The 15,023-nt window shown below is 45.4% G+C and overlaps 1 protein-coding gene across 2 annotated transcripts in view; it reads right to left on the bottom strand.

The window, feature by feature from the left end:
- Positions 1-15,023, bottom strand: part of PHLPP2 (PH domain and leucine rich repeat protein phosphatase 2) — a 147,912-nt gene that overhangs the window by 116,391 nt on the left and 16,498 nt on the right. For both annotated transcript variants that reach the window (XM_068107471.2, XM_068107473.2), the window contains exons 2-4: positions 14,540-14,727; positions 1,353-1,478; positions 1,087-1,229 (exon numbers count right to left, since the gene is read on the bottom strand). In XM_068107471.2, the coding sequence (XP_067963572.1) occupies positions 1,087-1,229; positions 1,353-1,478; positions 14,540-14,727 (457 nt within the window). The remainder of the gene's footprint in view (positions 1-1,086; positions 1,230-1,352; positions 1,479-14,539; positions 14,728-15,023) is intronic.

The raw sequence follows: 15,023 nt of genomic DNA, 5'->3' as shown, positions 1-15,023 counted from the left end.
GAGTGTAAGATGGTTCCAGGCACCACTTTAACGCTCCCAAGTCAGAACGGTAGTACCTCCCTGAGCAGTTGCTGTCTACAACCTACTGCCTAAAAACATGCCTGGCCAACACCCACATTGCACCCTGCCAGTGCTTCCAGGTGGCTGTATGCCTCACCAACATCCACATTGCACCCTGCCAGTGCTTCCAGGTGGCTGTATGCTTGACCAACATCCACATTGCACCCTGCCAGTGCTTCCAGGTGGCTGTATGCCTGACCAACATCCACATTGCACCCTGCCAGTGCTTCCAGGTGGCTGTATGCCTGACCAACATCCACATTGCACCCTGCCAGTGCTTCCAGGTGGCTGTATGCCTGACCAACATCCATATTGCACCCTGCCAGTGCTTCCAGGTGGCTGAATGCCTGGCCAACACCCAGATTGCACCCTGAAAGTGCTTCCAGGTGGCTGTATGCCAAGCCAACACCCAGATTGCACCCTGCCAGTGTTTCATGGTGGCTGTGCATCTGACCACCACCATACAGATGCCACAAAAGGCATTGCAATGCAAGAACATGGAAAGTGGGGGAGCTGTACAGGCTGTTATACCTCATGAATAAGAACACATTTTTACATTAAAGATACATTACACTACTTCATGTCGCAGTTCTGAGTTTAACAATACATTTAATTTCTTAACTATGGAACACAAGTTGCAGATCAAGTTTTCTAAAGGTCTTTAGTTTCCAAACCTATAACAGGTCTTGATTTCTTAAGCCTCAACATCCTAGTACTGTTTATTTTAGATGTGTTGATCCCTAGGTTCTGTTTACAAAGCCTCACCAATGTATGCAATAAAATGAGTTTCCCATTTCTAAAAATGCACAGTTGGTCATACTCATGTAGTTCTTCACGGAAAAAATAAGTCCATGTATCACATCATTGGTAAGTGGAGCACAACGCAAATGAACAATAGCATATTCATTTAAATAAAAATGACCGAGCACAAATTGAACAGTTGGGAATAAGTGGTCAAATGCAACAACACAAAAGTGTAAAGTGGTCACAACTGACCAAAGTGCATGAAGCAGTCAAAGAAGGTACCTGTGCACTTGATTTAGGCCATTGACCAGCATATTGTGGCGAAGGTTAAGGTGAGTGATATCACTGCTGTAAAACAGGTGCTCTGGAAGTTCTTCCAAAGCACAACAAGACAAATCAACGGAACCAATCCGCTGAGACACCACCTGACAAGAAACCAACAAAACGAGACCTTTGGCAAGAGAGATACTTGATGAGCGGAAGTTAAAGGCAGGAAATGTAAGAATTGGGTGTGGAATATTCAATAGGTTCATATGACAGGTGCACACCTTGGAAGCCTGCCGCAACCAGCGGAGATATTCGGCAAAAGAGTTGTAGGATACATAGTAGGTCTGGCCTTGTGATCCTGCAGCGGTGAACTGCAAGCAGTGCTGCCTTTTCCGCACTTGCTCAACCTGAAAGCCAATGAATTCAAAGTAATCAGTAAACATCCGACTCCTTATCTGGCTGCCCCACATTGCATCATTTGAAAGAGAGCAAACATTCGACTGTTTTTCCTTACACATTTCCATCATGGAAGCAACTTGTACTTTCACATCATGGTTGGACAGACCCTCAATGAATGACACTCATCCCTGTTCTTCCTCCACCCATCTATGACAAGACATATGTGGCAAACCCAATTCTACAATATACGTGGAATTCAGAACTTATGAATTCAGAACTTATTCAGAACTTATATTCATATGTGGCAAACCCAATTCTACAATATACAGACTTGACATTTAATATGGAATATTTTTTTTGTGGGGGTGAACTTACTTTTCAAGATGTCTTAGAACCAAAAGTTCATTGGAATTATGTTGAAATTATTCTAGATTTTGTTAATGTGACCTTTAAAAGAAACAAAAACCACATTTGACATTTCGAAACAAATAAATTGATCCTTGAAAGTGATGTAAACTGATATCAAACTCAATTCATGGACAGTACTGTGTTAAACTTCTGTCCGTTTTCCAGAAGTATCTCTTTAGTTTGCACATTAGCCAAAAATTTTTTTAACAAAAACAAAAGATAAATTACGACTGAGATTACGGACAGTAAAATTACAGTTCAGTACTTCGTTCAATTTACAGTTCAATTTCTAAACGTTTTTTTTTTTTTTGTTGGTTTTTTACTTCGTGTAACCCCCACGAGCATTCAGAAGAGCACGTACACGTTAAGGCATGCTGTTCACAAGATTTGCCAAGGTTTGGACAGGAATCGCTTGCCATGCAGTGACAATAGCCTGCTGCAATTCACGCACAGAGGTCGGCTGCTGGTCCAAGTGGTCGATTTGACACATTAATTCTGCCCACAAGTTCTCTATCGGATTCATATCCGGGGACATGGCAGGCCACTCCATATGATCTACACCACGGTCAGCAAGAAAGTGTTGGATCATGCGAGCACGATGAGGCCGTGCATTGTCATCTTGGAAGACAAAGTTTCCTCGAAAGGCTGCACGACCAAATGGAAGCAATGTTTCTTCCAGAATGGCCCTGTACTTGAACTGGTTCAGGTTTCCATTCAGAACAACCAGGTCAGTTTTGCCCCCTGCATGAAAAGCAGCCCAAACAGTTACCCCACCACCTCCAGCTTGGACTCTTGGCACTATACAATCTTTGTTGTAGGCTTCATGCACTTGTCTGCGCACTCGGACGTGGCCATCTTGACGATAGACCAGAAATCTCGACTCGTCACTGAAGATCACGTGATTCCAGTGTCCTGGCTGCCATTGACGGTGCTCTCTGGCCCACTGCAATCGGCGCTGGCGGTGTTGTCTGGTCAGGCATGGCTTTCTCAGGGGATGCCTGGCACAATAGCCTGCTTGAACCAGTCGTTGGTTTACTAGCCTTCTGGATACAGGCACATTTGTCAGTTGCTGCCACTCAGCCCTAAGCCGATTAGCTAGCTGACTTGGTACGGCCATTGTGGACTAACCGGTGCAGCTGGCGATCATCCTTCCGTGTGGTTCTGCGGGTACGTCCTGGTCTCGGTATTGGAGTAGGAACACCCCTCTGAGCATTTCGTTTCAGGATCTTTGACACCTGACCTTGAGTGATGCCATACTGCCGAGCATAGCATGCTGTTTCATGCCGTAATTTCGTAAAGCCACCACTCCATGACAAACAGCATTGTCGAGTTGACGGACCATCTTCAGAGGAAGCGGCAATAACTTTTGGAGACGTGCAGCAGTTGTTTTCCACTAATACAGAACGCAACAACCCTTGTATACCTGACTGTGAAGCCAATCATCAAATGCACCTGTCCGTACATTTTGCCACACCACCTGTGATATAATCCTGTTGTTGACTTCTTGCTGCGACAGACAATCAGTGACATGGTTCTTTTAACAAATAAATCACCAAAGTGTAAAAGAAACTCACCAGATTGATATACTGAGTTAAGAAAGTAAACCCAAGTCAAGGAAAAAAAAATATTCCATATTAAATGCCAAGTCTGTATGTGGAATTCAGAACTTGCAACTTTAAAGCAAGACATAATCCGTAAAGGAATGTGTCCAACGTTTACACATGTAATGTAAGTTTACACAAATGTAAGTTTACACATGATTTCGAAATCGGCAGGTAGGGATGATTTAACACAGGAACTCGCAACAGGATGGGGGTGGTTAAACAGAAACTAAGGTGACTCGAAAATTGCTTCTTTTTTGTCTGCCCATTTTCGTGGCATAATGGGAAGAGCATCTTTTTTTTCTTCTTTTTTTTTGTATACAACATCGCGGCTCGTGAAAGAGCTCACAATAATCACACAAAAAGTCAAACCAACACACAAAACACAAAAAAAGGGGAGTGGTAGACAATATGGGGAGAGAGGGGGAAGGACGGACACAAACACAACATTTGAGAGCAAGGACATCGAGAGAACTGTGGGAGGGAGAGGGCTTGGGGGGAGGTGGGAGAGGTACAAAAAATATGGACACTGCAAGGACTTCCAGAAAAGAAGTTGGAATTTCAAAAAAGTGTATCTGGGGTGAAAATTAGCAGGGGTAGAAAAGATCAAGGTTTTGGATGGGGGAAGATAAGAGATGGTGGTGAACAGCTGTTTTAAAGACCTGGAGGGAGGAGTGAGATTGAAGGGAGTGGGGGAGTTTGTTCCAGAGGTGGGAGAAAAGAGGAATGAAAGAGTGAAGGTGAGCAGAGAACCTAGATTTTGGCAGTTTAACCATAAGAGGGTTGCTGGCAGATCTTGTGCGACCTGTATGAATTATTTGGGTGACAGAGCACAGAGAGAGCTGGGGGAGCAAGGCCGGAGAGGAGTCGGTAGAAGACAGAAAGACCACCAACCCGCCTGCGGTGAGTGGGTGAAAGGCCCTCGGAGATAGCTTCATCGCAGGAGATTCCAATGATTCCGAAAGCTTTGGTTTCAACTGCGTGAAGCCGAGCTAGGTGTGAGGCAGGAGCACCGGCCCAGAGGGGGGAACAGTATTCCATTGAGCTGCGGCTGAAAGCCTTGTACGTGGTGAGGAGCTCAGGTGTGCGAAGGAAGGACTTCGCAAGACGGAGGATGCCCAGACGGCGACTGGCTTTGCAGGCCAGCTTGGAAATGTGGTTTTCCCAAGAAAGATCATGGCAGATAGTGAGACCCAAAAGCTTGAGCGACAGAACTTCTTGGAGAGAATTGTTGAGAAAATGGATGGGAGGGTTTTCCAGTCGGTCTTTTCGGAGAGACATAGTAAGAGTGTGAGATTTGTCAGGATTGAAAGACATGTTCCATTTGTTTGACCAGTCTGTGATTTTGTCCAGGTCTGCAGAGAGTGAGGAGGCTGCAGACTGCCGATCTGAGGGATGAGGAATGGAGCGGCAGAGAGTGGAGTCATCAGCAAAGAGATAGAAAGGATTTTCCAGAGAGTCGGAGAGATCATTGATGAAGACCAGAAATAGCACAGGGCCCAGAACACTACCTTGGGGAACTCCAGCCAGAACAGGAAGGGTAGATGAGAGAAATCCATTCAGGGCCACACGTTGACTACGACCAGAGAGGAAGTCCACAAGCGATGCGAGGAGATTTCAATGGATACCATAGGAGGAGAGTTTGGTGAGCAGAGCTGGGTGCCAGACCGCATCAAAAGCACGTGATATGTCAAGGGAGACAGCTCTGATTTCCTGTTTGGCATTGAGGACCTCGTCCTCCATCCATTGTTGAGACAGCAGAAGCAACATGTCCAGAGTAGAATGACCTGGCCTGAATCCAAATTGATGATCGGAGAACAAGCCATTGGAGAAGAGGACGGATTTGATATCCAAAGCAATGATGGATTCCTTAACTTTGCTGATAATTGGGAGCAGGCGGATTGGTCTGTAGTTGCAAGGATCTGTTTTTGCACCTTTTTTGTGTAAAGTGGTAATGTTTGCTGATTTCCAAGATGCTGGCAGATGACCTTGAGCAAAAGAGAGGGTGAAAAGAACAGAGAGAGGGTGAGATAGAGCGGCAAAGTCGGATTTTAGGACCCGTGGGCTGATGCCGTCTGGTCCAGTTGTAGAATCAGAGTCGAGGTTTGACAAAAACTTCTCCACCTTGTCAGGAGAGAAGGACACAGAGTCCAGGAGCAGTTTGGTTCGACTGGGTAAGGTGGGAACAGAGAGAGATGGGTTTGGGACACAAGATTTTGAGACAAACACAGAGTTGAGGCATTCGGCTTTGTCATGTGCGGTGTCAACTGTGTAGCCATTTGCGGTAAGGGAGGGGATGGAAGGGGAACAAACACCAGAAACGGATTTGACCAGATGCCACCAGTATTTGGAGGAAGGAGACAGGTTTGAGAGTTCATTCTTGAGTGTGGAGAGATAGTGCTTCCTGGCACTCCTGAGGGTAAACACACACTTGTTCTGAGCTTGGTGGAAGGAACTGAGATTGCCTTCAGTTGGATTTGCCTACCAAGAGGCAAAAGCAAGTTGTTTCAGGGCAACTGCCTCACCACGAGACTCAGTGTACCATGGACGGGAGGAAGGGTAAGGCAACTGAAGACGAGATGGGATAAATCTGTGCATAAGAGAGAGCAGTTTGCTTTGGAAGAATTCCCAGGAAGAATTAATGTCAGAGGCAGTGGAGATGGGAGACCAGTCCAGATGATTGATGGCTGCTTGCAGACCGTGCCAGTCAGCCTGAGTGAAATGCCAGACTCGTCGGCGCTGAGGAGGCTCTCTGAGAATGGCCAGAGAGATGTCCACTTTGACAAGCACATGATCAGAAGAACCAATTGGAGCAGAAGAAGAGCAGCAGACATTTGCAGGGAAGTTTGTCATAACAAAGTCTGGAAGAGAAGATACTCCATTGACTGAGATCCGGGTCGGGAAATTGACAGATTGTGTCAGTCCCAATGAGTCGCAGAAGTCCTTTGCTGAGGTGCCATGGCTGGTGAGAGAGGAACCCACACCCAGCCAGCTGGCATCATGACAGTTGAAGTCGCCACATATGAGGAAGAGAGAGTTTGGATGAGTTGATAGAAGTTGGTCCATGTTGTCAGACAGCGAAATGTAAATGGAGTCATCACTGTTTGGAGGACGGTACAGAACACATATGAACAAAAGGTGGGAGCGGAGAGTAAGCCGTAGCCAGAGGTACTCCTGGGGGTGGGGTGGAGAGAGGGCAGTGCAAGGAGAGTCAGGAAGAGAGTTTTTGATAAGGATAGCAACCCTGCCACCAGGATGAGGCTCAGGTCTATCATACCGGAGGAGGGAGTAACCAGGAAGAGATATTAAGGAATCAGAGACATCTTGAAGGATGAAAGTTTCTGTTCAGCAGATCAAGTCTGGATTGTCAGAAGCAACCTGAATGGAGAGATCAATCAGGTTTGAGCGAAGGCCTCGGATGTTTGAAGTCCATACCGTTAATGAGGAGAGAGGAGGAGCATCGGGTGTAGGACAGGGGAGGGGAGGGGTAGGGTCAGATGAAGGATGAGAGGGGGAGGTAGGAAGAGCAGTTGATAGTGTGTCAGAGATTACAGAAGAGTTACAAGAAAGGGAAGGATGAGGAGGACGAAAGGTTTGATGGTGTTGGGATGAGGCACAGTGAGGGGTTGTTTGAGGAGGGGCAGAGGAAAGTAGAAGGTTGGGGGAGGTATGAGATAGAAGGGAGACGAAGTGGGGAGGAGGCAGCTTGGAGGAGGAGGGGGGAGGGGGGAGAATTGGAGGGGGATGGTAGGGGGGAAGATTTGAAGGGAAGGGGCTGGGGGCGGGTTTTGAAGGGGAGGAGCGAGGGGGGAGTTTAGGAGGGGAGGGGCAAGGGGGGAGATTAGGAGGGGAGGGGCAAGGAGGGAGTTTAGGAGGGGAGGGGCAAGGGAGGAGATTAGGAGGGGAGGGGCAAGGGGGGAATTTTGGAGGGGAGAGGCTAGGGGGAGTTTATGAGGGGAGGGGTGAGGGGGGAGTTTAGGAGGGGAGGGGCAAGGGGGGAGTTTAGGAGGTGAGGGGCAAGGGGATTTGGAGGGGAGGGGCAAGGGGGGAGTTTAGAAAGTGGATGATTAATGAAAGACGAATATTTATAACAAATTGGGTTTATTGTGATTTTCAAGTTAGCGATCCGTTTGAGAACGATGGAGGAGGGGTGGAATGAATGAGAATTTAGAGCATGTAGTGAGAAAGAATTATAAGAGATTGAATATTTTTTTGAAATGGAATGAGTTGAAGAGGAAATTGAAAGGAGCCTTTTAAATAGAAAGAAAACAGCGTGTTGTAATATACCACTGAATAAAACACTGCAGGGGAAAGTTTAAACATATTTAAACAGAACCGTGAAGAACAATCTTATATTCACAAAAATACCAACGGGGAGAGGGAGCCTAGAGGGACAACCACGAGTCACTTGAACAGGGCAAAAGGTGGAAGGCAAGGAAAGGAGATAATGGGGGCCGGCCAACACAGCGCACATGGACAGAAGCACACGATGGGACAAAAGCACACACGATGAGAAGCACACGATGAGACACGTGGAGAAAGGGAAATAAATGTTAATGTTGTTGTTTTTTGTTTTTTTTTAGGGGGGGGGGGGGGGGGAGTTAAAACGTTAGATAAAGAGTAGATGTTCGGTGAAGTTCGGGGGAGAAGGGAAACATCTAAGAACCAAACAAAAACAGCGAAGGAAGAAACTTAAGTGAACAAACTTCGACGGGGGACGGGGACGCCTAAGGCTACAAGGCCGCACACGCCGGGCGAACAGAAACGATTAATTTATGAAAGATTAACACCGATAATCTTCCTCAGGACACACTATAGGTTCACACACCGAAATATAAATATAGTTTCGACAAAATGCAATTGTGAACAATGATTTAACTTCGAAAACGTGGAGAACGTGTACCGCTTCGAAAATCCGTGACGTCGCCCACAAGCTGTGAATCCAGCAGGTTGGCGGTTCACCTGGCCACGTCACAACAAAGGTATGTGCTGCTTCCTTGCTTGAAGCTCAGCATTCTTCTTCCCTATGCAGCACTTGGCTGCGGATAGCGTCATTTGCCCCTTGCAGGTTAGAGGCGGAATTTCGAGATTGGCCATGGTGCCGGCAATAAGTTGCCTACTTCTGGTGAAGGACACCATGGGATCGTTAATGCTCACCAACTAATGCTTTTTTAGCATTAGTTGCATCGTTAATGCATTTAACTAGCACTAAACGGACAGTACTAGTTAAATGTCCGCATGTGGGACAGCACACAGATCGACATTGTGGCCGGCATGCAAAATACCAGGGAGACAGTTTATAACTGGGTCGAGATTCAAACCCAGGTTAAACAGCTCAAGGGCGAGTGCGCATACCTAAGGGCTACCTTTCCAGCCTGCTGGTATGCAGAGTGCGCTGGGAAGTGACGCCACTGTCAAGCTCAGTAACTGGTTGTCTCAAGTACCTTTGTACATGTGTGTGCACGATTTGTGTTGCATTTCTTCCATGAGCCTTAAAAGAAGAAAATCACTCCTTTTGCATCTTCAGATGCATAGGGCTGCCGAGGTAGTTTCCCAGGCTAGTGGGCACAATCCTGAACGGGTCACCACTCTGACGCAGGAGACTCAAATGGCTCATTCATCCCAGTAATCTGGTACTCATTTTGCCAACAACGGAAGGATGACAGGCTGAGTCAACCCACCTGGTGTTGGTTCAACGGCATGACAGGGGCTTGAACTCAGGACCTTGGGATCTCAAGCCAGCCACCTTAACCATTAAGCCAACACCAGGCTTCATGAGCTTTAGACCATGTGTTAAAAAAGTAATGTTATATTGTATGAATAATAGTGTTACGTTTTGCTGGTAACACTGATAATTGTTGTAGACCGTTTCTCTTGTTATATAGTCTTATGACGAATAAATGTTATGTACATAAGGAGGCAGAAGAGTTATTTAAGATGGCTGAGTGCTGTTAGTGCTGTTCCAAAAAAGTTTTTTTTATGCCTCTGCCGACAGAGGCATTATGTTTAAAGATCCTAGAACTGAAGAAAATGTGTTCTTCTACGAGTCGGTGCTTCCTACTTTCACTCCCATTGAGAGGTGAATCCGCAGAGAGATGATCCTGGTATATACCTGGTAGCTAACGCAATTAGGATCTTCCTCAAAAAGCCACATCGCTAGTTAGTTACATTGGATGCCATCAACAGGTAGATGATGTCACAAGAGTGGACTTTGTACAGTAAAATAGTACAAACCACCTCGATGAGTCCAAATTCAATCGGAACAGTAACAAATCAGAGGCTGAGAAGATATGATGGACGTTTGTGTTTCTGATGAAAGGAATGAGAGTATTTCAAGTGAAAGCTGCTTCTGGGCCGAAGAGAAATTGCCCTTTGATGATGGTGTCCTCAACCATGCAGGATCTTTGCAACGAAGGAAGAATGCACATTTGACTTGGAGGAATTTTCTGTGCAATGGACTCAGACTTGCTTCAGTTTACACCTGCACAAATGAATAAACTGCAAGAGGAATGTGTACACTTGTCTACCAACTTTTTGAGAAGATTGATGTTCCTGATGCAATGTGGGGGAAAAAAACAAAACATCTGGCGTACGAGGAAGGGGCAGAAGAAGATGAAGAGGAACAGTATCACAGAATGGATGTGATATGGGGTTACATGTCAGATGTTACCAACCTTGATGAAGAAGATTACCAACCTTGATGAAGATAAATAAATAAATTGATTCTGATTATCCCACAGATTATCCCACAGATTATCTGAAAACACTAAGCTGGAGAGGAGAGTGTGTTCGGCCTCATCAGACTGAATAAAACACTAAGCCATTCACATCGTCATGCAAATCGTGGCGTCGTCCATTACACAAGCAGAACCAGCTAACAAGGGTTCGTGTGTTGTATGGGAACCTCCAAAGGAACTGTTGAAATCACCAAAGACAACGAAGCAGCAAGACGACATCCTTCGGAAGTAGATCAATTATAGTTATTCAAAGTTGCACAATATCTTGTTTTTATCAAATACACCCTGAAAGTTTGACATCATTTATTGGTCGATAAAACATTGTGCTGCGTTTCCTGGGTTCTTTATCGAGCCTGATAGGTTGTTAACGGTTAATTATTATAAATATTTAAGTTATCTTACAAACATAAATTTTTATCACATTTAATGCAAGGCATAAAAAAATCCCTTTCTGGTTCATGGAGGTGAGAAACAGCATCGTCTTCATGGTATATTCTTTTATAAATGGAATATTTCAAATGCTGTACTGTCCGTCTTCTGCCAGTATAATACGGAGTGGATCAGTGTTGCAAAATAATGCCTCAAAACAGATGAGAATGCACCAGAAAGCACCTTCAACCCATGTACTTCTGGGGCTTGCACCTGAGGCCCCAACCCCACTTGTCAAGGCTCAGTTTGAGCTTGCATGCTCACCGCCATGCCATCGCCGCACCTTCAACCCCTGGGCTTCTGGGGCTTGCACTTGAGGCCCGAACCCCACTCATCAAGGCTTGAATCGAGCTTGCGCGCTCACCGCCATGCCATTGCTGCACCTTCAACCCCTGGGCTTCCACCTGAGGCCCGAACTCCACTTGTCAAGACTCGGTTTGAGCTTGTGCTCCCCGCCATGCCATTGCCGCACCTTCAACCCCTGGGCTTCTGGGGCTGGCACTTGAGGCCCGAACCCCACTCATCAAGGCTTGGTTTGAGCTTGTGCACTCGCCGCCATGCCATTACTGCACCTTCAACCCCTGGGCTGCCGGAGCTTGCACTTGAGGCCCGAACCCCACTCGTCAAGGCTTGGTTTGAGCTTGCGCGCTCGCCGCCGTGCCATTGCTGCACATTCAACCACTGGGCTTCCACGGCTTGCACTTGAGGCCCAAACCCTACTGGTCAAGGCTCGGTTTGTGCTTGCATGCTCGCCGCCATGCCATTGGCCTTTGGCACAGCACAACTAATCCTCACAATCTTTTACCTTAACAGGTTTGCAAGTCCAGTGTCCGTGTGGTGCTCATGCTTCATCTCTTAAATTAACAAGTTTCGACAACACCCACCTGCCAGCTAGAGACCACAGATTAAAGAACCGTGTGTTTTGTGACAGATATCTTGGCCCAGTGAGCGTGATAGCTCCAGGTTGGGCATGCAGGTATTAATTGCAATTTTAAAAGTGAGCACCTCTGACACCTCACTTGCCACCAGTTTACCAAAAACAACTTTTAAATGCAAAAAAACAGTGGCACATTACCATAATCGACCAACAGCCATGCTCAGTCAGAGAGATACAAATCAAAATGGAAAACATGTTTATATTCTCTCACACATACACCTGCAAGATATAGATCTCATTAAACAGACTCGATCAACACAGAATTATTCACCAATGGCAAGCTGCCAATGTAGAGGACCATCCATGAACAACATCCATGATTTTTTTTTTGCCAACAGATCTTATAAAACTTTAGTGGAGTTGGAAAGTAAATGTATTTTAATTCCAATTCAATGACCATCAAAACCAACCAAACCACCAGGCCAATGATGCCAAATCAGACCACTGCCATACGAACAAGCCATCCATAATCACAAATAACAGTCCGTATTATTTTCTCCTCTGAAATTACATAATTAATATATTCTCAAAAAGCTCTGGCTTCTTCTGTCAGTATAGACACATATTGGTGTCTATCATCATCAACGTATCATACTCTTTAGAGCGCCGGTCTTGCCGAAGCAGTTTTATGCTGGATGGTTTGTCGTCACCTTCCCAAAAGTCAGGGAAGGAATTTGGAATTTGGCTCGGGTTCCGGCGATAATGGGATACTTTTGGTGAAAGAGACCGAGGGATCTTTAGCTTTCAGCAAACTAGGCCAGCAAATGGAACATCGCTTTTAACGTCCATCCGAGGAACCACGCACACACCTGATGATGAGAACCCAATCTAGACAGGTCAGGGGACAATGTGCATACCTCTACAGTCTACACTCTAAAGCCTAGGCTATCCTGTTGGTGGCTATACTGTACAATCTTGTCTTTCATGTGCAGCACATCGCTATGGATAGCATCATTTTTTGCAGCACAGCTGTGCTGCTGATAAAGCAGGAAATTGGAATTTGTCCAGAGTGGTGGTAATAACTCGCCTACTCTTTGCAGAAGACAACATGGTATCTTTAACGCCCACCAGCTAATGCTGGCAGATGGCACATCCAATTTAACATCATGCACGCACACACACACACACACACACACACACACACACACACACACACACACACACACACACACACACACACACACACACACACATCCAAAGAAATAGGAAAGGTGACACATCTACTATACATGGATGCTTTCAAGCTCTTCTCGCCAAATGACAAAATATTGACAGAACAACTAAAACTAGTAAAACGGGTTTCCGAGGACATTCAAATGGAATTTGGACTAGACAAGTGCGCCAAGTGCACATTTGTACAAGGTAAACCAACAAAAACAGACAACATAAAAATTGACCTTGAAACAACAATACAGCAGGGAGAAAACGAAGCATCATACAAATAACTTGGAGTAGAAGAGGGCCACCAAATATGTCACAAACAAATGCGCAAAACAATCGCCAAATAATTCCTACGTAGAATAAAGCTGATCCTGAAAACATACCTCTCCCCAAGAAACAAAATCAAAGCCATAAACCAGCTCACAGTACCAGTGTTCCAATATAGCTGCAGAATAATAAACTGGGCCCCATCAGAAATCAACAAGTTAGACATCAAAACAAGAAAACACTCCTTACCATCCACAAAATGTTTTACAAAAACCAGTGCATCCCGAGAATGTATCTGCCAAGACGAGAGGGAGGGAGCGGCCTGATGGAACTCAACCAGGTGCTCAGGGCGACGAGTGTAGGACGAGCTAAGTATGTGAAATGCTCAACAGACTATCGGATGCAATTTGTAAACAAACATGAACACAACAAATCTGAAAAAGTATCCCCAACTCACCTTGTAAAGGATTTCCAAAAACAGGTGCGAATAGAAGATTCCGCACAGGAAAATGAAACAGCAACAAATACAGCACCAACAATTGCAAAAAAGACAAAATAAATGTATAAAAAGAAATATCAAGAAATATACACCAACAAATGGGAGAATGACAAAAGAGCAGGAAAATACAAAAAATAATTGGACAGAGTGAGGATAGACAAAGAAGACTCATTGGAATGTCTAAGACGAGGTCAGCTCAACTGGGACGGTAAACTAATCATAATGAATGCCCAAAATCAAGGACACTCCACCAATGGATTTACAAATATGGCGGGACTGAACCAGATGGACAAGTGTAGATTCTGCAAGACAGAAACAGAAAGTACTGGTCACCTGCTCTCGGGATGCAAAAAACTACATGAGGACAAGAGATCTTGGAAGCTGAAGAGCGTCGAAATTGTACCAGTGATAATTGGAACAGGAATGATGAAGAAGAAGCTCATTGGGATTTAAAAAACCATCCCTGGGAATATTACCAGAAATGAACTACAATTGGAGGATTTCCGGGGTTCAGTGACGATCCTGAAAAGAGCCCCTGGAACAAAACCCTGAAAAAGTTGAATAGCTTGGTCCATGAACCGTGATGCCTTCCCGAAGAAGAGGTGGATACTTTGGGTCCTGGGAGGACTCCGTTCCACCTCCTGAAACCCACAAATGGAGATAATAACCAATGACCAACGACCACACAGCAACACACAAACACACCGACACACCATGGCTGACACTGCTAGGCCGAGATTAAAAGTGTATCGTGAACATAAAGGACCTCTTAGATGGGCAGCAAGACTTTCTAAGCATAATCAAGAGTAAATGATGACAAACCAGTGACTTAATAAAGTTAAAAGTTATAAAACATCACCATTCTGGAACACACATTCTTGTCCTGGAGCAGAAGTACTAAAAGTAACAACATCACACACAAGGACCTTGCATAATTACACAAAAGCCATGCAGTGAACTCACTTCTTCCTTCCATCAACACTTGTGATTTTTCTCATCACTGATATGTTCACCATTTTAAAGAGCTCACCTTTCCTCCAATAAGGGGCAGGCATTGCGTTTTGCCTTGGAAGCCGTCCGTCGATGCCACAATTAAGCAAGTCCCACAAAGGCTCACGAAACGCTCCGACCACTTGTGGAGCTGAGTTCGACCTTTTCGTATGGGAAACGAACCACTCAGGCACACTCGATCTTGCTGTTCCTCGGGCTGCGGCTTGCCTGTCCCAGGGATATTCAGATAAGGAAAGAAAAGGTGCAACAGCGGTTGCCTTTATTGGTGTGTGGGGATGCAAAATACAAAACAATTATACAGTACATACATTGTAATAAAATACAGGTTTTTGTTAGGGGAAGAGGGTGGGGGAGGCAAGCTTTCCTAGAACATCAACTGCTCATGTTGAAATCATGGCAGAAGGTTTGAGGATGATCAATAACATTGAAGTACCAGATTAATGCTGTTGCTGTAACGCAAAGCTGTTCAAGCGACCAAACGGGACTACAAGCAGAAATTGGCG

Source organism: Myxine glutinosa, chromosome 2 (assembly GCF_964187855.1).
Source record: "Myxine glutinosa chromosome 2, kmMyxGlut1.1, whole genome shotgun sequence".
Taxonomy (NCBI): domain Eukaryota; kingdom Metazoa; phylum Chordata; class Myxini; order Myxiniformes; family Myxinidae; genus Myxine; species Myxine glutinosa.
Note: the sequence above shows the minus strand (reverse complement) of the source record. Positions and strands in the feature narration are given on the sequence as shown.